The 22,418-nt window shown below is 38.5% G+C and overlaps 1 protein-coding gene across 1 annotated transcript in view; it reads left to right on the top strand.

Annotated features, from left to right (window-relative positions):
* The window catches only part of LOC133531364 (venom protease-like), a 30,150-nt gene extending 7,943 nt beyond the window's left edge, over positions 1-22,207 (top strand). Inside the window, exons 2-10 of the mRNA XM_061869525.1 lie at positions 510-610; positions 2,319-2,444; positions 3,581-3,713; positions 4,526-4,677; positions 8,264-8,388; positions 9,869-10,018; positions 12,593-12,722; positions 19,265-19,396; positions 21,377-22,207. Coding sequence (XP_061725509.1) covers positions 510-610; positions 2,319-2,444; positions 3,581-3,713; positions 4,526-4,677; positions 8,264-8,388; positions 9,869-10,018; positions 12,593-12,722; positions 19,265-19,396; positions 21,377-21,544 — 1,217 coding nt within the window. The 3' untranslated portion in view covers positions 21,545-22,207. The remainder of the gene's footprint in view (positions 1-509; positions 611-2,318; positions 2,445-3,580; positions 3,714-4,525; positions 4,678-8,263; positions 8,389-9,868; positions 10,019-12,592; positions 12,723-19,264; positions 19,397-21,376) is intronic.
* The last annotated feature ends 211 nt before the right edge of the window (positions 22,208-22,418 follow it).

The raw sequence follows: 22,418 nt of genomic DNA, 5'->3' as shown, positions 1-22,418 counted from the left end.
TTTCCCTCAAACGCTCTTGCATATCATTATCTTATCTTATCTTCTAATTTCCGGGGGCCCTTGCGGATACACTTCGACCCATAGGGATCTTTTGTGTAGTTGCCCCCTAAGGAAAGACCCATTAGCTACTCAAGAGCCTTTTTGACCATATCCATGTGTCGGATGATGCAGCTTATGGGTAGCCTTTTGAATTCCTTTGGTTCCAGATAGCCTGCTCCAAAGTCCTTCATTCTTTGTCTGGCGAGGGCGTGACATTCACACATTAGGTGTGTTACTGTCTCTTCCTCTTCACCACACATTCGACAGTCGGTGTTGTCGGAGTGTCCCATCCTGGCCAAAACCCCTTTGACCCCATAATTTATTATTTATTTATTTATTTATTTAATAATGGCCCGTAGACACCCCTGTTATAATTTGGAGTTGTCTCCTGCTAAGTTTCCATAGGTTTTTGCTCCAACCGGAGTCTCCTTCTACATATCATTACTATATACATGATTTTTTTTTTTCAGGGGATCCGTGCATGGCCAACAATGATGCTGGCGTCTGCAAGATCATTGATGATTGTGACTATGCCGTCAAGCTGCTAACTACTGACGAAAAGAAACCTCCAGTAAGTTAACGAAATGAAATGAAAATGCGCGCTGTGCGAATCGTTGACGATCCCAAACTCACAAGCGGTATTGAACCTTTAAGTCTAAGGAGAGACTTTGCCTCCTTGTGTGTGTTCTACCGCTTGTACAATGGGCTGTGCTCTGAGGAATTGTTTGACATGATGCCAACGGCTTCTTTCTATCACCGCACCGCTCGCCGTCGGCAGGGTGTTCATCCTCACACCTTAGAACCTACATGGTCACGTACTGTGCGGTTCAAGAGGAATTCCCTCCCGCGGACGCCCATAATCCCATACAAAATGGAACTGAACGCAAACGCGTATACGTCACGCGTAGCGTCAATAAATGTACACTAGCCTCGTAAGGCCCAAGGTCCTACCTATAGGACTTATTCAGTTCGATGAAATTTAAATCATATTCAATTAGGACAGAGTTGCATTTGTTTTGTTTCGTGCAATTTTCAAACAAAATAAAATCTACTGTATTCCGTGCACTATAGGTTCAAATTCCAGTGGCAAATTTTGGATTTTTCATTTCTATGGCTGGGATATGGGTATGGGTTGTTGCTGTTACACGATTGGTTAACTTTTGTAGCAGATAAAATAGTATCAAACGCGGCGCGTCTTTTCAAACAAACATTTTCATTGTACAGGCAAATGGGACCGATTCAATCCTCTAAATTTTCCATGTAGATCTACACACATATACACACACTTAAATTTTTTAGTTGTGATTTTTCGATTAATTCTTGTTTTTTTTTACTTTTGTTGTAAATCAAACACCGAGCTCAGATGACAACTGGTTTATTAAAATAATAACGGGTAGATATCTTGTGATGGACCTAAAAAAAATTTTTTTTTACCTACAACATCTTTCTCTTAAAAATAATAAGCATGCATACTAAACTTACCTATATACAACTAAAGTAAACTTGAGAAGAATAACTCATTTACCTACTCATTCCTCCCCTCTTTGTTTCAAAAGAGAAAAGATTATAAATAAGCGATAAGTCCGCCTGTTGTTACCTACATATTAATACCTTTACATACTTTGTACCATATTTTTTTGTAGTGTGCAATAAAGCATTTTATTATTTTATTATTATTATTAATATAAAAACAAACAAAAGAGAATAATAATAAGTTTTTTTAATGAGTAAAAGTAAATTGGTATACTTAAAACATAGCATTGATATCAATACCCATTTTGCGGTAAAAACCGTTTTGCCGCATACAAGCTAGCGCAAAAGCAAATTCACAACGCGCCGCGAAGTATCGGCATGCCCTCCCATCTCGAAGTAGTTATAATTATTTCTAAATCGATATCATAGATGGCGCCAAATGTCACAATCAGCCATTACGAAATTCTTATCCTACACATTAAGAGATATTTAAAGTGCTATAAATTAAAAACATTATAAATGAAATGTAAACATTAATAACAACACGAATTCAATGCATTAATTTACAAAATTTGATACCACAATTATATTGCGATTTGCGACTGACTACGTTATGGGCAACAGCGCACGACGGATATATCGAGCTTAGTATTATATGATCTGTGGTATCGGTATGAGCGCGGATTTCGGGAAGCAAGCAATTTAGATTTTATTGTTTAACGACCGTTTTCGTAAATAATTCTGATATCTTCTTGGTTTACGTTATCTCCTTCCTTACATTGTTATTTGAATAATATTTTCCTCAGATGTGCAGATGGCGAGGCAGCAGCAGAATCGTGTGTTGCCCCCTTGAGAACCGCTCGTACAACGTCGGGGTATTTCGGAGCTACTTCGGGGGTTCGAACAACGGGGTTCTACGGTCGCAGGACATGGTAAGAATGTTTTAGTTTTATGCATTGTTATTAGTAGGGGCGCCACTAGCATATACTGAGGGCCTACCGTGAAACACGATAATCCAAATTTTTCAAATTCGAGCGATATAGAGGTAGGCAACGAACGTTTCACGGTAGGTAGGCCCCAGTGTCATAGTGAAAACCCCTCAAAAAACTGTTTAAGGCATAGTATGTATAAGTTACTCTATGGTTTACAATATGTGTTAGTGCTGCTCTCTGACGGCAGAACATTCCAGTAATACCCCCTATTTCTACATTTCGCCTTACATTAAATAAGACCGGCGGTTTTTTTATATGATTGTCGTAGAACAGCTGAATCATTCCTTCTATAGCATTTAAGACACTAATTATTATGCCATCTTTGGCAAATAGAGCAAACTAGAGTGCCACGTAATATGAAACAATGAGTAACGTTCTAAGCAGTGCCGCCAAGGCGTCATAGAGTGCGCTGTTAAGACAGCAAAAAGATGACATGAAAAAAAAAATTTGCGATGCTGTCAGTCAATCTTCAAACGAGGAGGTACGGGAGAAGATGACGTCGGTGGCGATTCCTACTGGTTTGCTTAACTTAAGAAATGTAACGTATGCTAAATACTAAAAATACTAAAATAAGCTAACTAAAAACTAGTAAATGTGTGTAAGTAACCTAATATGCGCCTCCACCCTGCATCGTACCTGGCTCAAAAGTACCCATAATGCCTGCAGCATTTCCTCGCTGCACTGCCAATGAGATCTGTTGAACCAGGTACGATATAGAGCGGGGGTCGCAGTCCCTCTCCCGAAGACGCCGGCCCAGTTCTGCAATCCAGCGGCAAGCCACAGAGCCAATTGATGTTTGTTTAAATATGCCACGAAAGGTTTATTGTTTTTCAATATAAAGAGGAAGCTGTGTATAAAACACTTGATGAAATACTAAATATAGCTGTGCCGATCTCTAGAACGTTCTCCTCTTTGTATGGGGAGAATATTTCCCATAGTAAACGGAGAACATTATTGAGAACGCAACTCTAGAAATTATACATGCATGGAAACCAAACCAGTAGCTCTTAAGGTATTCTATCATTGGCCTTCGTTAGATCAGTGAACGCGACATCCTGTATAGATTGTGTTTCCAGACATGCCGATACGATGGCAGCCTGCCTATTCTGTGCTGCCAGAACGTACCCGAAGCCCCTCCCCCCGCCGAACCGGCCGCCTGCCCCCCCTTGCAACTGCCGCCGGGGGACAGGAACGATATCGCTTTTAAAAGTAAGTTCAACGAAGTAAGGCCAACATAACGCAGTAACGTCATTATTGTCATTAATAAACTAAATTGGAGTTGGGCGAAGAATGGAGGCCCCTTTCGGACGAAAGGAGTGCGTGGCGCAAGGCTCGAAACGGGTTTTAAAAATAGCGGTAAATATCGGTTTATTTCGGTTTTACTCTGAACTTTCATAAGAACGCGGACGCTTAAGAACTTTATTGTAACCTAAATAAACCGGTTTAATCGACGACCGACGAGACGGCCGTCCGGCCTGGTGGTGTTCCGCGTAAACAAAGACACCGTAGGAAGAAACCGGTTTTTATTGTTCTAAATCGGTTAATCTGACAAGAACTTTATGGAAATATTCTCATACCGGTTTAAAAATAACGGTTTTACGAACCAAAACGAAATAAACAGGTTTTGCGCCAAGTACATGATAACGATTTGGAAATTTAACCGGTTTATGAGCCTTGGCCTGACGTCCGTTCGCTAGTTGGATGGAAGACATTCGGAAATTTAACTTCAGGAACCTGACAAAAGAGAGGCCTATGCTCAACAGTGGGCGATAAAAGGCTGATATTTTTGACGACCGGTCTGGCCTAGTGGATAGTGACCCTGCCTATGAAGCCGATGGTCCTGGGTTCGAATCCCGGTAAGAGCATTTATTTGTGTGATGAGCACAGATATTTGTTCCTGAGTCATAGATGTTTTCTATGTATTGAAGTATTTGTATATTATATATATCGTTGGCTGAGTACCCATGACACAAACCTTCTTGAGCTTTCTGAGGGGTTGATATGATGATTATATTTTTCAGAATGCCTAGAGTACCAACGCTACGTGAACGTGTGCGTGTCCAGCGATTCGAACCCGGACACGTACGTTCGAGAAGACACGTGTGGCGTTGAGTCATTCGGCGACAGGATCACTGGAGGAACGCCGGCGCTGCGTAACGAGTTTCCTCACATGGTTAGTATTATATACTCTGTATCTTTAGGTATTTAAATAAAAGTAAACAAACTATTTGTAAATTTTTGGGTAGTTATAAAATTTATTGGTTAACCAACCAAATATAAAGCCGCCTGGGTCTGAAACGACCTGACTTTAACAATTAACCTACATTATTTGTTCATATAATGTTTCCATCTACCCTCGATTGACTTAAGGAACTATTAGAGGGTAGATTTTGTTAACTTTTATTTAAATACCTAAAAATACAGAGGCTTAGGTTATTAAGAGTCTACAGCAAGCTCGGCCGAATTTCTCATTTTAAAACTACGTGTTGGATCTAAAATGCATCTTCTTTCTCTTTCTTGAAATTTATTAACTTGTTCATACATTTTATCAGTAATTGTATAAACTTCATATTTCTTAAATGTTATCATTAATTAAGTACTTAACTTAACTTTTGGACCCGGGTACGTCCTTTTGGACCCGGGTACGTCCTTAAACTACGTCCAAAAGAGAGGTATGGGCATTGTGAATTTCATCTCGCTTTGTGTGGTAGGGCACAGCCAGTGGATGTCATTCCAGATCTAGAGCAGAGCCCAACTGGGGAAGTAACCTTACAGAAAACCGCAGCCAAATAACACTAGACCCTACTCATAGTGTTGTGTTCCTGCCGGTAAGTAAGGTTGCCAGAGCTCAACGAGGGGGTGGCGGGTTTAGGGTCGGCAACGCGCATGTAACTCCTCTGGAGTTGCAGGCGTACTTAGGCTACGGAGACTGCTTACCATCAGGCGGGCCGTATGCTTGTTTGCCACCGACGTAGTATAAATAAAAATTATAATCTTCATTTTAGCGTGTTGGATTGTAATGAAACTTCGCATACCATGAGGTATATCTATACCTGTATTTGTTTTTTTATTGTTTATTAAGAAACACACGGTTGTATAAGGTGCGTTCGGGTAATCCCGGACATCGGGTATGATCGTATTATTTGATTGTACCCTTATTTTGTGGACTTTTTTAAATGCTGGCAACCCCACGTGATGCGCCATTTTATTCTGCTCCCCTCTTCCGTCCGCACTGGTCGCTCCGACCGACGAGTCGCGTGTTATATGCCGCGAAGTAAAATGCTAGAAGAAATCGTGTGTCCGAAAATACACTCCGCTAGTGTTTTGGCATTATTTGGTAAGTAGTTGCGTTTATTGTTTCTTTTACATAGTACATATTAGTTTTATTAAATTTGTGATATATCTGTATAATTGAAATTGGGCTACGGCTACTGTAGGCTGAGATCCGGTCTTACCCGAGGTAGTGAAAGATCGGATGAAAATTATTTGATCTGAAACTGTCAGGTGTGTTATAGTCTGATCATGGAGTCAGGATCAGGATAGTGGAACTTCTCAATGGTTTTCGTATACCTTTTGAGTGTGGGCTTGGAATTTTATTGCTTTTTGTTCTTAAGCTTAAAAATGTATATTTTTATATAAAGAAAAGATTTAGTTCCAAATTATAAGAATAGATGGCGCTGTCATTATATTTATTATGTCATTCTCCTAGCTTGATCTTTACAGCTAGTTATTTTGATGATTGATGTTAATAAGAGAGAAGATTTATTAATACGTGTAGGTACATACTTAGTGCAATTTCAAGTTGTTTCAATTTGTCAATCCAAGCTTATCCTGCACTCAAGGTATAAATTATGGTTCGGTTACGCTTGGTTTATTGTTGACAAAATGGTATATTTTACCTAATTATTTCGATTTAGAATGTTTATTATTATAAATAAGTAAAACTCCAATCGTGTTCAATTATTTCGACTGAAATTAAACTAGTAAACTTAAAGAAGCCAAAAAAACTGCGTGTACCAAATAAGATTGATCTCTAAGTAAGATATTAGGTATATCTAATTCTAATTACTTAGGTACACACATTTTGAGTTTTCTGACATTTGTATTAAAAGTATATAATGAATGTTGAGTAAAACTCGAGACTGATTTACAATGGTTGTATTTATTTTAGTTTTAGTAAAAAACACTTTCCTGATTTTCTTAGCGCTTGTAGATACGGCTATTGACCCAACACTTGTAGGTCGTTGACCCCACGATAAAAAGTTTGAGATCCACAATTTCTGTGTTTTTGGGTGGTTCGGGTAAGATCGGACGGAAAAAGTCGAAAAAAATATAATAGCTCCGGAAACTTTTGTTTCCTATACTTTTGTACAAATCTACTATATATGTTTGTCAGCGGATAAAGTCGGATTATTCTCTATAATGAACTCTCTACTAGCAGTAATAGAATCGATTTTACAGACCCGTCCGTTCTTACACCACCACGTAAAAATTCACAGAGGCCGAAAAATTTTTTTTTTCATTTTTAAACACTCATTACACATTTACCTGCACGTGTAGGGATTTAATAAAATTACACGCAGTAGATTAGTTCTTTCTCTTTATTTTGATATATGAATCAGGCTCGTAGCGTATACACAAGCTGAGAAAATAAAATTCTATCAGCATCAACAAAAAACACCTAAAATTGTCCGAAACTTACCCGAACGCACCATTTGCAATTAAACAGAAATATATGGTAATAATTTTTTTTTTTTATTCCGAAAAGGTAAGCATTTGACCACAATCTCACCTGATGGAAAGTGCCGATGCAGTCCAGGATGGAACATGCTTCCCTAAAAGATGTCTATTCACTCTCGATTTAAAAAGGTCCAAGTTATAGTGGACTGGGAATAGATTTGCAGGAAGTGAATTGAATTAAGAATTGAGTCAAATTAAACCTAAGTTTCCTTAATTAAAGATACAATAGCTAATTACATTTATAAATACTTTAAACAAACAGTACCCCTAGTGTAAATAAATTCGATTTCCAAACGTGACGTACGCGTTTGCGTTTAGTCTCATTTTGTATTGGATTTCGAAAGAGCGCGCCAAGCGGGACGTTTTGGAACCTCAAAATCCTATACAAAATGAGACTTAACGCAAACGCGTTCGTCACGTTATGATGTCGATCAAAGTTACACTAGGGGTACAGATCTGAGTTGTAACTGAATGTATTTATCCGGGTACAGTAAAGGTCGCAAAATTACATTGTCATTAGTAATTTATTTATTGAATGCCTTCGCTGTACCATAACATATGGAAAAAAAAATACTGCAATGAATTAGCACATATACAGTCTAAAGGGAGAACATCCTAATTATTATTTGAATGCTTTCTTAACATCATATATCGAGCCATTAAATATACTTCAGACAGTTTTGAATTATTATTAAATAACGTACAAGCACGCCTAACATAATTATTATGTGCATAACTAGTTCTAGTTTTAGGTATTGCGAATATCTCCTTTTTGCGACACATACGTTGTCTTCTGCGAGAACCTTTGAACAGAATCTCTTGAAGTAGCGAGGGAACATCTAGATGTGAGTGAATTATGTTGTAAAGAACAACAGGATCATTACAATCACGTCTTTATCTTAGCTTCTGCATATTGTGATGATTTAGGGAGTCGTCATATTTACTTAGGTGTGGCCAGTTCTGAAATCTAGTGATTTAATAAAGTCGCCACCTTTAAAGAAAATGATTCTTTGTTACAGGCGCTGTTAGGTTGCAGAAATGCTGTGAACACAGTCGTGGGACCCGTGGTATGGGTGGCTGGAGGCTCGCTCATAAGCGACCGATTTGTTTTGACTGCAGGACATGTGCTATCTCATCGAGATTAGTAAGTGTTTAAGAGTTGGCTCAGTTGGCGTAAAGAAAAAATTGTACAAATGGCGGACTTAATTCCTTAAGGCATTCTCTACAAGTCAGATTTCAAGTGGTAAGAAACTTCGGTCTACCGCTTGTACTTACAATCGGCTGTGCTCTGAAGAATTGTTTCACATGATACCAACGGCCGCTTTCTATCACCGCACCGCTCGCCGTCGGCAGGGTGTTCATCCTCACACCTGTTGAGTGACCTGAGTTTCCTCCTGCAGACGCTTCGGCTGAGGTTCTACATTATCATAGAGAAATAAGAAGTAATAGAGTGCTCACTCCATACATCAGTTTTGGTACCAAAACGCCTATTGTCAAGTAGCAGTACTGACAAATCCGCTACTAGACGCTAGACGTCTACTGCGAAATAACTCGCGTTTTGGTAAGAAAACTGGGCTCCTACCGGGAAAATCGAAGTTCGTCAATTGCGGGCATTTTTCTCTGTCACTCTAATTACGTCTTAGTAAGAGTAAAAGAGAAAGATCCCCGCAATTTGCGAATTTCGGTTTTCGCGGTAAGCCCCCTGATGTAGCACTCTGCTTACTTGGTGAATCAACTTTTTCTTAATGTCTTTTGCAAGAATTGCCCTTAATCATGATTAGTTCAACTTTTGTAAGTTTTAACATGGTCAATATGAAACAAGATCCTTAATATATATGCCAGATCCGGCTGAAATAAAAATAGGTACCTACGTCCGTAAAGCGTGGCTGTGCTATTTGTCCCCTAGGGTCTCTTCTCTTAAATAAGTTAGTACCTGGGCGACCTGGTTATAACTATTTATTGTAATATGGTGGTGTATAGGTGATAATCTTAACTACATTTTTTTACTAAATTAAACTTGTCTAAAACAATAAAAATTTAATAATTATATTTAACTTTTTTTTTAATATGTTCAAGCATATAAAAAAAAAAAGTTAATCACCGGGCGAGATTCGAATCCGTAACACTCGTTTCTAGCCGTCCGCGTCTTAACCCGCTGGACCAGACGGACAGTGGCCGAAAACACGAAATTAGCGACCATATTCTGCGTCGAAAGAAAAACGCATGAAAACTCGAAAACACGCGTTTTCCCAAACATAAGACTAATCTAGATCGATTGTTTACCCCCAAAAACCCCCATATACCAAATTTCAGCAAAATCGTTAGAGCCATTTCCGAGATCCCGGAAATATATAATATATATACAAGAATTGCTCGTTTAAAGGTATAAGATAAAATATCATGATGGAAAATATTGCAATACGTAGCTTGTTTATCTGTTTTTATATAATAAGATTTTTTTCACATGAAAACCGAATATTTTTTATTACTTGTAGTCAAAGTAGGTCAAAATCAGACGAAAGAAAGTTGATTCAGCCACTTATTTCTCTAGGTTACCTACTGACTAGGCTAGGACGCCATACAAACAACACAAATATATTATGTAATATTTAATACATTTCCAGTGGCCTCCTCCGCTACGTGCTGCTCGGAGCGACCAACAAGTCCGAAGCCCGAGATGGTCTACTGTTCAACATCATTAGGTTTATACCGCACAAACTATACCAGAAGAATGAGAAGAAACATGACATCGCTCTGTTGGAGCTTGATAGACGGTAAACCTTCATTCATACTTGCCGGAAAAGTCGTGAGTCAGGTCATAATGCCATCTCTTTAACTCTTGGTTGGTCTTAATAAGGGTAAAGGAGATAGCATTATGATCTCAGTCGCCAGTTTTGCGGCAAGTATAGCGAACCGCCCCGGCTTCGCACGAGTAAAGGTTCATTCTACAAAAATCTCATTCCTCTGACCATACCTATTCGCAAATTCCCAGTAAATTCCGCTTCCGAAATGAAATTCCGGTATGTTCGCGGAGGCGCGAACGGATGACTTTTATGCCATTAGGTGCAAAAGAATACCGTCTCTGCTGAGACGCGTGCGCGGCAGTAGAAACGGCCTCCTAAGGACGTTGGCTGAACGCCTTGATTGCCATCTCACGAGCTACTGGGTAGACGTGTTGATAGGCAAGGCTAAGTAACCTGGACAATTTAATTTTAATTTAGTTTTATGTAAGTTAATTGGTACTAACTTAGGGTGTAAGAATTCTTTTACTGTTACTAACAAAAATTATGGAACTTATCTGTCTGAAATAAAGATTGTTTTTATTATCATATCATTTTTGGTGACTGTAACTGCCAAGTTCCATCTACAACTAAAACAGCTAAGCAGAATCTTCTGAGAATATACGAATAGGTATAGCCAGGGAAATGAGATTTCAGGGGAATGAGAGTAGAATGACCCTAACCTTAACAAATTATACAACTCACCTTTCTCAAGAATCACTCTATTGATAGATGAAAAACGCATGAAAAACTGTTCAGTATTTTTTATGATATAGGACGCAAACTAGCAGAAAATTCGCCTAATGGTAAGCGATTACGTCGCTCATGGATACCCGCAACTACGGTCGCAAGTGCGTTGCCGGCATTTAAGATGGGAGTACGCTCTTTGCTTGAAGGTCGTGTCGGTCCAGAAATACCACAGGCGACGGTTCCGCGAAGAACGGCGAAGAACGGTTATAGGCAAAAAAAACATTTTTGGTACAAGCTTTTATCGCTGACTGTACTTGTCTTACGACACGCAACTAATGCTCATCGACACAATCCTAAAAACCCCAAACATAATTAGGTTGCTTTGTTTCATCACAGAGTTCCCATGGCCGACTCCTGTCTCCATCGGATAAGCTCGATGGTACCATAATAATGCATTGTCACCCGACCTACATATGTATACAAATTTTCGGCTCAATCGGAAATCGGAAAGTGAGTCGTTAATAGCTTTCAAAATTTGACCCTCACTAACGGCCCGATTCGAAGAATGATTAAGACGCGTTAAGATCTTGGAAAGATCTTTAAAAGATCGATAACTAATCGATAACTAAATGACATGTCAAAATTGACGTTTATTTCGATTCCGCTGTGATCGCAATAAGATCTACGATATTTCTAACGGCAAAGTGACATTGGTTGCCCGAATCGAGCTGCTTCTGTCAATTATACGACATACAAAAGATATTTAAACCAGAACTTATCGTTATCGTATCTCATTCTTCGAATCGAGCCGTAACATACTCGTAACATAAAACCTGACCAGAAATATATGATCACGCGCCATATTGCGGAATTTCATTGGAACTAAAAATTTCATACTAAACTAAACTGTCACTCTATACATGTAAATAAAAGCGCCCTCTTGACAATGATCATATATTTCTGGTCGGGCTTTACATACATACTAACAAGGCCAGTTAAATCTTCTTCTTCTCGTGTCGATGGTTTCGTATTTATCGTCATATATATGACGACCGGTTTGGCCTAGTGGGTAGTGACCCTGCCTACGAAGCTGATGGTTCCGGGTTCAAATCCTGGTAAGGGCATTTATTCGTGTGATGAGCATGGATATTTGTTCCTGAGTCATGGGTGTTTTCTATGTATTTAAGTATTTATAAATATTTATATATTATATATATCGTTGTCTAAGTACCCTCAACACAAGCCTTATTGAGCTTACTGTGGGACTTAGTCAATTTGTGTAATAATGTCCTATAATATTTATATATATGGTTTTATTTATATTAAGCGGGACCAGAAGGTAGCGACGCTTAACGCCCTGTCTGTTGCGTCCCGTAGATCTTGTTCGGAACATGTGTGCAGGTTTGCTGGGCAGGACGGCATGTGTATCATCGTTTGGGGAGCCGTGCCACATGTGCATTGAGTATCTGAGCCGCGTAGGCCGGCCCCACCTTACCAAATTGTCTTTGCTGCGGTCAACTTGGGAACGCAGTCTATTTAAAGCTTTCCAGATCGGCCATGGTTGTTTATGCCCAGCCCGGAGCGTTTCGGCCAATGCCGGATTTAGAGGTCTGGAGGCCACGGGCAATAAAGGAGTGGAGGCCCCCTGGCCCCAAATTTTTTCCAAATAAAATGGTAAAAGGCTCTTTTGTGGAGGCCCGGGGAAGTAGCCCCGGTTGCCCTCCCCTAAATCCGGCCCTGGTTTCGGCGGAACGAACGTAATCAGGAGGGGCTCGAGTACTTTGCCATTGTGCCAGCCGGTTCTCGGGTGGTGTGACACTGATAGCGGTAGTGCACAAGGTAGGGCCAGTTAAATAAAAGCTTGTAAAAACATTTCAGGGTAGAGTTCTCCGAGTTCATCCGGCCCGCATGTCTACCTTCCCCATCTATACCTATAACTTCGGATCGGATCCTAGCCGGGTGGGGCAAGACCGGAGAACAGGCGAGCGAATCCGAAATACTTATGAAGGTACGTACCTAATGAATGAAAATCTTTATTTCAAACAACCATAATAAACCCCTATAATGGAACAGGCGCCAGTAATGGAATGGTATAGACAAATCCTGTAAAACAAGTATTTACCATCAGTTTTTAATCGCTGGCAACATTTTACCATAAACAAGAGCTGCTTAAGTTAAATTTTTCATTGATATTTGTTATTTTGAAAATGAATGGCGTCATACATTCCATGACTGGAGCAATAAACCAGTTTTAATTGGTTTATCATATTGAAACCAATTGCAGTAGCTTTCATTAAGTACAAAGAAAACATAAATGACGAATTGGACGTTCAACTTTTAATGCGTAAAGGGGTAGAAATTTTATAGGTGTCGGTGAAATATCGAAAACACTCCAAATTTTCTCTTATATGTTCCATGATTGGTGCCTTTAACATAATGGCCCATAGATAAATACCTTAAACTAACACACATGTGTGCTACATATTATACAAATTGCATATGTCCATGAGTATATTTATTTGGGCCAATTAGTCTCCTTCTAGGCGCGTCAGGAAAAAGAGGTCGAAAGACGGATTGAAAACGCCTGGAGGAGCTATTGGTCCATGAAACACCCTGATGAAAGGTAATCTTCCGATATATCTCAAACGGAAGCTCATGGACATGTGCATACTCCCAGTTCTAACCTACGGGGCACAGACTTGGTCTTTGACTAAAGCTCAGAAGTCCAAACTCGGAGTTTGCCAACGAGCTATGGAGCGTAGCATATTAGGTGTCAAATTGGTGGATCGAGTCCGGAACACCACGCTGCGCTCCAAGACACAAATCATCGATGTAGCTCGGAAAGCGGCCAAGCTAAAATGGGATTGGGCTGGTCACGTCTGCCGAATGCCGAATGAGTTGTGGGGCAAAGTCACTACAGAGTGAGAGCCCGAAAACTCGAATCGGGGATCTGGCAGACCTCACCGGCGATGGCGGGATGAACTGGACTCCTTCTTGAAGGAGTGGCCAGACATAGCACTCGACAGAGATCAGTGGAGAGATTGGGGGGAGGCCTTTGCCCAGCAGTGGGACACGACAGGCTCCAAATAATAATAATAATATTTTAAAACTAAACGCTACAAATCTGGACCCAGAAATCTGGACAATTTTTGGACCCGGGTGTGTCCTTTAAACTACGCCCAAAAGAGAGGTATGGGCACCGTGAATGCCATCTCGTTTTGTGTGGTAGGGCACAGCACAGCGAATGTCATTCCAGATCTAGAGCAGAGCCCGACTGGGGAAGTACCTCCAACTTACAGAAAACCACAGCCAAATACCACAACATCTGGGTGTTAGGGTCGGCAACGCGCGCGCGTGTAACACTTATGGAGTTGCAGGCGTCCATAGGCTAAGGAGACTGTTTACCATCAGGCGGACCGTATGCGTGTTTGCCACCGACGTAGTATAAAAAAACACATGGTTGCAATGCATTACGCAACTCCGCGGTGTCAGGGAGCCGGCCGCAGAACAGCTTAAACTTGACACCATTTGGCCAAAAACCTAATACCATATAGAAATAAGTATACAGGGCGTCCCAAAACTATGGGACATCAACGGAAAGTACCTTAAATATCGTAGATAGGAAATTTTGCTGAAAGAAGACTATTTTATTTTTAAAAGTTAGTAATATTGCATTCAAAGAATTTCTAAAAAAAAAATTTGAAAGTTGCTTACCTTTTCTGGGAGTTAAACCGAATCTTGAAATTTTAATCAAAAATTTTAACCTATTCATTTCTTTTGCGATATCATATTTCTGAGATGACTTATTTTTTATGCATTCTTTTGATTGGCATCATAAAAATACAGGCTGTTTTTTTTTCCATTTGAGTCGGTTCGATTTCCAGACAAAGTAACTTATTTTTTAAAAATCTTTGAATGCAGTATTACTCAGTTTTGAAAATAAAATGAAGTCTCCTTTTAGCAAAATATCCTATGTCTTATATTTAAGGTACTTTCCCTTGATGTCCCATAGTCTTGGGACGCCCTGTAGAGTGCTCACTCTATACATAATTTTTATAACCAAAACGCTGATTATTTACGTAGTCGACATCTAGCGTCAGATAGCGGATTTATCAGTACTGCTACTTGACAATGGATGTCGCGATGACGAAAATTGTATTGCTCAACAATTTACAACTAATATTACAAGCGGGAGTCGAAAATAGAGTTCCGGTTAATCCGGTTATAATATTAGCTAATTGTTGAGCATTAGACTTCGTTCGTCGCGACATCTATTGTCAGGTAGCAGTACTGATAAATCCGCTACGTGACGCTAGATTTCGACTACGAATAATTAGCGTTTCGGAAACCTTAATTGGTGGCGCAATTACAATTAAATAGGACGCAAATATAATAGCTTATAAAATGTTGTTGCCACTGTTGGTGAACCTTAATTAAAAAAAAACTATGTTAACAATTTGGGTACATAAAAGTACATAACTAAGGATTTCATCATGCAGGGGGCAAACTATAGACGGATCGCCTGATAGTAAGCGATTACCGCCGCCCATGGATACCCGCAACACCAGAGGAGTAGTAAGGCCTTGAAGTTGGGAGTACGCTCTTTTCTTGAAGGTCGTATCGTTGCGAATATAACGCAGGCGACAGTTCATTCCACAGTTTAACTCTTAAGAAATATAAATAAATAAATAAAATAAATATTATAGGACATTATTACACAAATTGACTACTAGACCAGCGGTTGAACAAAAATGGGTTTCGATAATATTAAAGTTTTTTCTTTTTTGATATGTCATTGGGAGTATGTTAAATAATACTTTGGTAAAAAGTTAGAAATTTTAAGGTGGAGCTTTCGGTTATATTTAAATATTTTAATTTTTGCTAATAACTAAGTAAATATAGAATTAAAGTTACAGAAAACTTTAGCATATCGAATAACACTTCAATGTATGTACAATTTTCAGTTTTTAGAAATCTGGAACAGCTGCTTTCTGGTAAACGTAAAAACACGAGTTATTTTGTAAATATAGAATTAGAGTTGCTGATATTGCAAAATTACGATATTATCGATCAACTTAGTATTCTAGTAAAAAGTTAGACATGTAGACAATGTGCTTGTCTAGATATTGATTTCAGGGTAAGCAGTATAGCTAATATTGAATTAAAGTTTGTAGAGTTAATAATAATCGATCATCAACAATGATCTCAGTTACTATACAAAAATTTAGAAATATAAAATCACGGCGACACTCATTACTGATATGTATGCATTCCTTGCTTATATAAATAAGTTACGTTTCAAACGCGCGGCAAGTTTGCGCGCGCCGCGCGCTGTGGCAGGAGGCAGCGAACAACGGTAGTGGGGAGCGGGGTGCCCTTGACTGCGTCTACGGTCCATCAAAAAAAATCCTAAAGCGTGTTTTAAATTAATAGCAATAGAAAATTGTTATTTTGTTTTTACTATAATAGGTATTGCCCGCGGTTTCGTTCAAGTAGAATTCGTTATCGCGTTACATGAATATTATTTATTTATTTAAACTTTATTGCACAAACAAAAAAAAACACAAATGGCGGTTAATGCCAAAAGGCATTCTCTACCAGTCAACCATTGGGTCAAATAGAGACAAAAAAAACACATTCTCATACAGATGACCACCCTTCCTTGTACCATTTTAAAAGCCAGTTGCAGCTTTTCTTTCCCGATTTTTTTCAGATGTTTGGACTTGGTATTTTCCTCGCGATAGTTATTTGTTTTAAGGGGAATGTTGTTGTTAACCGCTAATGCTAATATTGATAACCGATAGTTATATAGAGATACGTTATAAGGTATATGCACCCTCATGTTATTTATTTCTGATAAGAAATAAATGTAAGACAAAATTCACAGTGATACATTTCAAGTAGGTTGCCTTGTAAGATTGCGTACGGATAGTTTTTTTGTTTGTTATTTCATCGTATGATATATCAAATGAAAGCTTATTTGAAAGTTGCCGAATTAAAAAAGTTGGTCCAGTTAATGGTCGCTTAGATTAACCAACTTTTATATAAAATGTGGGCAACCATGGACTGGACCAACTTGTTAAAAAGGCAACCTAGTACAGTTAGTAATATAGTACCTGGGCGACCGAGCTTTGCTCGGTTATAACTATTTATTGTAATATGGTGGTGATAATCTACATAAACTTAAAAAGTAAAATGTGAACTGACAATTATTATTATTTACAATCGATTTTAACCTTACAGCACTTGTCACAGAGTAACGCCATCTATTGTCGATTTCTCTTATTACATAGGTCATTTTTTTACTAAATTAAACTTGTGTAAAACAATAAAAATTAAAAAATTATATATAAAGTTGAACATATAAAAAAAACAAGAGTTAGTCACCGGGCGAGATTCGAACCCGTAACACTCGTTTAGCAGTCCGCGTCTTAACCCACTAGACCAGACGGACAGTGGCCGGCAACACGAAATTAGCGACCATATTCTGCGTCGAAAGAAAAACGCATGAAAACTCGAAAACACGCGTTTTCCCAAACATAAGACTAATCTAGATCGATTGTTTACCCCCAAAAACCCCCATATACCAAATTTCAGCAAAATCGTTAGAGCCGTTTCCGAGATCCCGGAAATATATATATACAAGAATTGCTCGTTTAAAGGTATAAGATAATTAGGCATTAAAACACTCGTGTGATCTTTTTAAGAAACTCACTTCGATCGTTTCCTAAGCCCACACTCGTGTATTTTAATGCCTTTTATTATGTAGCAGTAACATAAACTACTAATATATGTTGAAAGTAAGTACAGGCGGCTAACACAATGGTAACAAAAGACAAAAGTTTTGAAAATGTAATTTTCATCATCGTCACTTGGCTGTACATTTGAGGGCCTATCGCGAACCACGTTCGACGTGTTACCTCTCTGTCGCACTTGTAAATTCGTACGTAAGTATGACAGGGAGGCAACACGTCGAACGTGGTTCGCGGTAAGCCCTCTGATGCCACCTCCATTAGTCTTTTGTACGCCGGTATAGCCTTCGACTCGATGTATAATCTACACTTTTTATGGAAACGTAGTTCCTCCTTCCCGTAGAAATATTTAACTTTCCCATCACCAAGAAAGATTATTTGCTCGCAGTTATTAGCTGCTCAATTCCTCGTTTTTTCTCTGTTACTAAGTCAGTACAGTACACATATCAAACATTTTTCACTCATTTTGAAGTCATAATAACTTTTATTCTGTAATTAAATTCATGTAATGTCCGCATATAATTTATGTGCACGATAAACAAACAAATGAATGATTTGAAAGAAAAGACAAACAGCGCTTGCGAAGCTGAGCGGGGGGCGCGGGCGGGGCGAGGTATCTATCGCTCACTAGGTCGGCTACGATAGGCTCCCGCGCGCCGAGCCGACATGTTGACGGACCAGCGCGGCGTGGCTATGAATTTCGCGCCTTTTTAAGTTGATTTTACTATTACAATGCAAGCTACACACAGATATTTCTTACTTTCCATAAAATGGCTACATATATTATTTTATAGTAATAGACTTATCTCTACGGACTTTAATTCAATATTAGATCTTACAGGACAAAAAACGCATATTAATTGTAAAGCACATATCCTATTCTTCTAATTTTTTGCCTTGCCTATTAACTTAAGAATTTAGATATGATATTGTGGATTTTTCAAACTTTAATTCAATATTGACAAAATAATAAGCTAATTTGAATTTGACAAAGTAGCACGTTGATTTTTTTTCTAAAAATTTGATAGCATAAAGCCTCATACATATTATAAAAGACGATGCTTAAATTTTGTACTTTAATTCAATATTCAAAATTCATCAATAAAAATACATAAATACCTTATTTATATCTAACGCTCGTTCTAAATTTTCTTCATATATTACAAATATGCTTAAAAATATGTCCCATACCAGATAAACATCACTTTTCACTCTTTAGAATTATCGAAACTTATAGGGCAAAAATCCGGTCCCACTATTGGTCTATACTTCCCACAGTAAACTCAATAAGGCTTGTGTTGAGGGTACTTAGACAACGCTATATATAATATATAAATATTTATAAATACTTAAATACATAGAAAACATCCATGACTCAGGAATAAATATCCATGCTCATCACACGAATAAATGCCCTTACCAGGATTTGAACCCGGGAACATCAGCTTCGTAGGCAGGGTCACTACCCACTAGGCCAAACCGGTCGTCAAGAAGAAGAAGGTCGTTAGGTCGTAAGGCCTTGAAGATGGGAGTACGCTCTTTTCTTGACGGTCGTATCGGTGCGAATATACCGCAGGCGACAGTTCATTCCAAAGTTTAACTTTTAAGAAATATATCTAAGGTTTCAACCTGATTATGTGCAATAAGTGATCGCGTATTGAGATCGTGTCATTTACGACGACGCATGCCTTCACTTGTATTGTAATATAATTATATTTAATAAAAGGTTATTAAAATATATATAATTAAAGGTTATCGTGCGTGGATGACATGAACTAAACTTATTTATTTTCATCAGGTGACGGTTCCCGAATATGACTACGAATCTTACTGCAAGCCATTCTTCTCTCAGACAGCTGATAATTTGTTTGACAAGGAAACTATGTTGTGTGCTGCAGGCGGTAAAAATGACAATAAGGACTCTTGTCAGGTAAGACGTCAGATTTGTAAGGTAATCAGTCAGATAACTTATTTGACAAGGAAACCATGCTGTGCGCTGCCGACGGTAAAGATGACAAAAAGGACTCGTCAGGTAATAATATGGGAGTGTGATTGTAAATACTTCATGAATTATTTATTGTTATGTTAATAAGGATGAAATTGATAATTCAATGTCTATATACCGTATTTTTTGACATTTAGATTTTATTCTAGAAAGTTTCTAGACTAGTATTTTTATACTATTTTGGTGTTTGACGATCCTTTTGTGAAATTCTTATTATTAAGTTTACCATATCTATAATAATTCAATGTTTTTTTTTAGAACAATAATAACTGCATCAATAAATTGCTCTGATATTTAGATTAAGATGATATTTGTAAAATTTGACGATTTAAAAGTGCTTGTTGCTAGAACTATTTGAATAAAGAATATATTGACTTTGACTTGACTTATGTCAGATCGATTAGGTAATTTGTCAAATAAATTGTTATTGTAAAGATGATAGAAAATATTGTCAGGTAAGATGTTTGACGAAGCGTGATGCAGATGTTTATTGCTTGATTATATTGACGAAGTCTGCGTTGTGGATTTGTGACATAATAACTAGAAAATAAAGTCTAAATGGGAATAAAGGAACATTTGACAGGTAATTTGTTTCACAAGGACATGATATGCGCTGTTGGTTGTAAAGTTGCCAACAGGGATCCCTGTCAGGTAAGTCATCAGATCTGTCAGTTATTTGGTCAGATAACTTGTTTCGCAAGGACACCTCTGTGCGCTGTAGCAAAGATGACAATAAGAACTTCTGTTAGGTAAGAATCAAATCTGTCAGGTAATTTGTAGGATCATTTGCTTGAATATTACACCATACTGTACGCTGCCGGAAGCAAATATTGGGACAGGTCAGGTAACAAGTCAGATAATTTGTCAGGTGTATTTATAATTTATAACTAGCATTTGCCCACGACATCGTCCGCAAGTATTTAAGTAGATTCCATTATAGTGCCATAATTTAAGCTAAAGAGCCTAGAGCTCTAGCATAAGCGTAGAATTCTCAAGAAAATATAGCGTTTGCAGTAGTTTTATTATACTTTGTCACTGCCGTGTCAATGCAGCGTTAACTTGGTCCAACTATACCCTCGTAAGGCCCAGCCATACAACAAAAATATTTGCCAGTGAAATTTGAATTCATAAGAAATAAAGTTGATTTTGTTTTGTTCGAAATTTTAACTAAACAAAACAAATGCAACTCTGTTCCAATTGCAAATGATTTAAATTTCATCGAACTTAATAGTTCTTTGGGTAGAACCTTGAGCCTTAGAAGGCTAGTACTCTAAGTGTAAGCACAAAATAAAAAATAAACAGAAGGTCCGTTCCCGCCGTTCTTGAAATACATTCCTAAACTTGCCCGACTCGCTAGGGTTGCTTTTGTATTAATTTCGAATTTTAAAAAGGAGTAGGTAATATAAGTTTACAGACATACATACATCGATTTGTTTATACATACATCTTATCATGTTTACATTCCTTACAGACTGCATTTTGACGTACATGACAGTAGGTACCTACGTAGCGGCGGGGACGTCAAGTGAGCAACGCGCGCACAGCCCGACTAAGCTCTGCCCGAGAGTGCCCGAGAACGCCTGTAAACGTAACGTCTGTGTGCGTAAATGTCACGTCTGTGGGCGTGCGGCGAAAATGGCACTTTGTACTTGAGCGACCTCTCTGCTCCGGCGCGCGCCGCCGCTATTTATTTTGTGGTGTAAGGCCCGAGTGGACGCTCGCTCGGCGGGACGTGCAGCGTGGCGTCGGGCTCACGAGTGATATGAGCAGCGTGCACTAAGGCCGCTCCTGTACGTTTGTATTCGTTTAACATGCACGCCGCACGCCCCGCTACACGCCCAACCCGAGCGTCCACTCAAGCCTTCTACTAAGGCAAGATTAAAGATGCAAATATTTTGTTCCCAGGGCGACAGCGGCGGGCCTCTGATGGCGTACGCCCGCGACATATACTGCTCGTATGTGGTGCGCGGCATAGTGTCGTTCGGGCCCCGCTGTGGCGCTGGCGTGCCTGGAGTTTATACTAATGTGCAGTATTATATGGCGTGGATACAAAGTGTCGTGTGGCCGAAATAGTCTCATTTAGCAGAACTATCTAGCAATAATCATGTTTAAGGATCGCACGAACCCGCCGCCAAAAGCCGCTTCCATACAATTGCTTAAGAGGAAAGTTGTTTCATATCATTTAAGACGAAAGTGGACCCGCACGAAATCGCCTTTACATACAAACGTAGTCCTCATTTTCCTCTCTGAATATTGATATTATGGAAAATATATTTATATAATTTGATGTATATTAACCATATAAACCACAGCTATGCCCCTACGTTAGACTTTTTTCGATTTTATGATTATTGTTAAAATTAGGAGTGAAAAAAAAAATCATACAAATTTTTAAATGCCTGACTCTTATAATAATTTAAAATTCGAAAATAATCAAACGTAAGTGCATAGCCATGGTTGATATGCAACAAATTGTGTCAAATATTTTCAATAATGTTAATATCCAGAGAGGGAAATGAGGACTGAGTTTGTATGAAAGGCGATTTCACGCGGGTCCTCTACTTCCGTCTCAAATTATATGAAACTTGGCATGAACATAATATACGCAACATATTTATATGTCTATTACTATTTTTTCTTGCTAAAAAATCAATACAAAGTTAATAAAGCGAGTAGGTTCGTGTGTCTCTACCAGTCTGAATAGGCTTAAACGAATAAATCGTATTATGAAACAATTTTTTGTGGTTTTACTAATCCCTATTTATTTCTTCTGCATCTCTAATGGATAAATCAATTTCTAGAATACTAATTTCGTGTCCCTAGACTCCCTTAGTAAAGAAAAATCGATTTTTCAAAAACTATGTTGATTTTTTTACTTTTTTGTTTACACGGCATCGGCATTAATAGATCCATAAGTATTTAATTAGCATATTAAAATTAATAACTT

Source organism: Cydia pomonella, chromosome 25 (assembly GCF_033807575.1).
Source record: "Cydia pomonella isolate Wapato2018A chromosome 25, ilCydPomo1, whole genome shotgun sequence".
In the NCBI taxonomy this organism is placed as follows: Eukaryota; Metazoa; Arthropoda; class Insecta; order Lepidoptera; family Tortricidae; genus Cydia; species Cydia pomonella.
The sequence above is the reverse complement of the archived record's forward strand: the minus strand, read 5'-3'. Positions and strand labels throughout refer to the sequence as shown.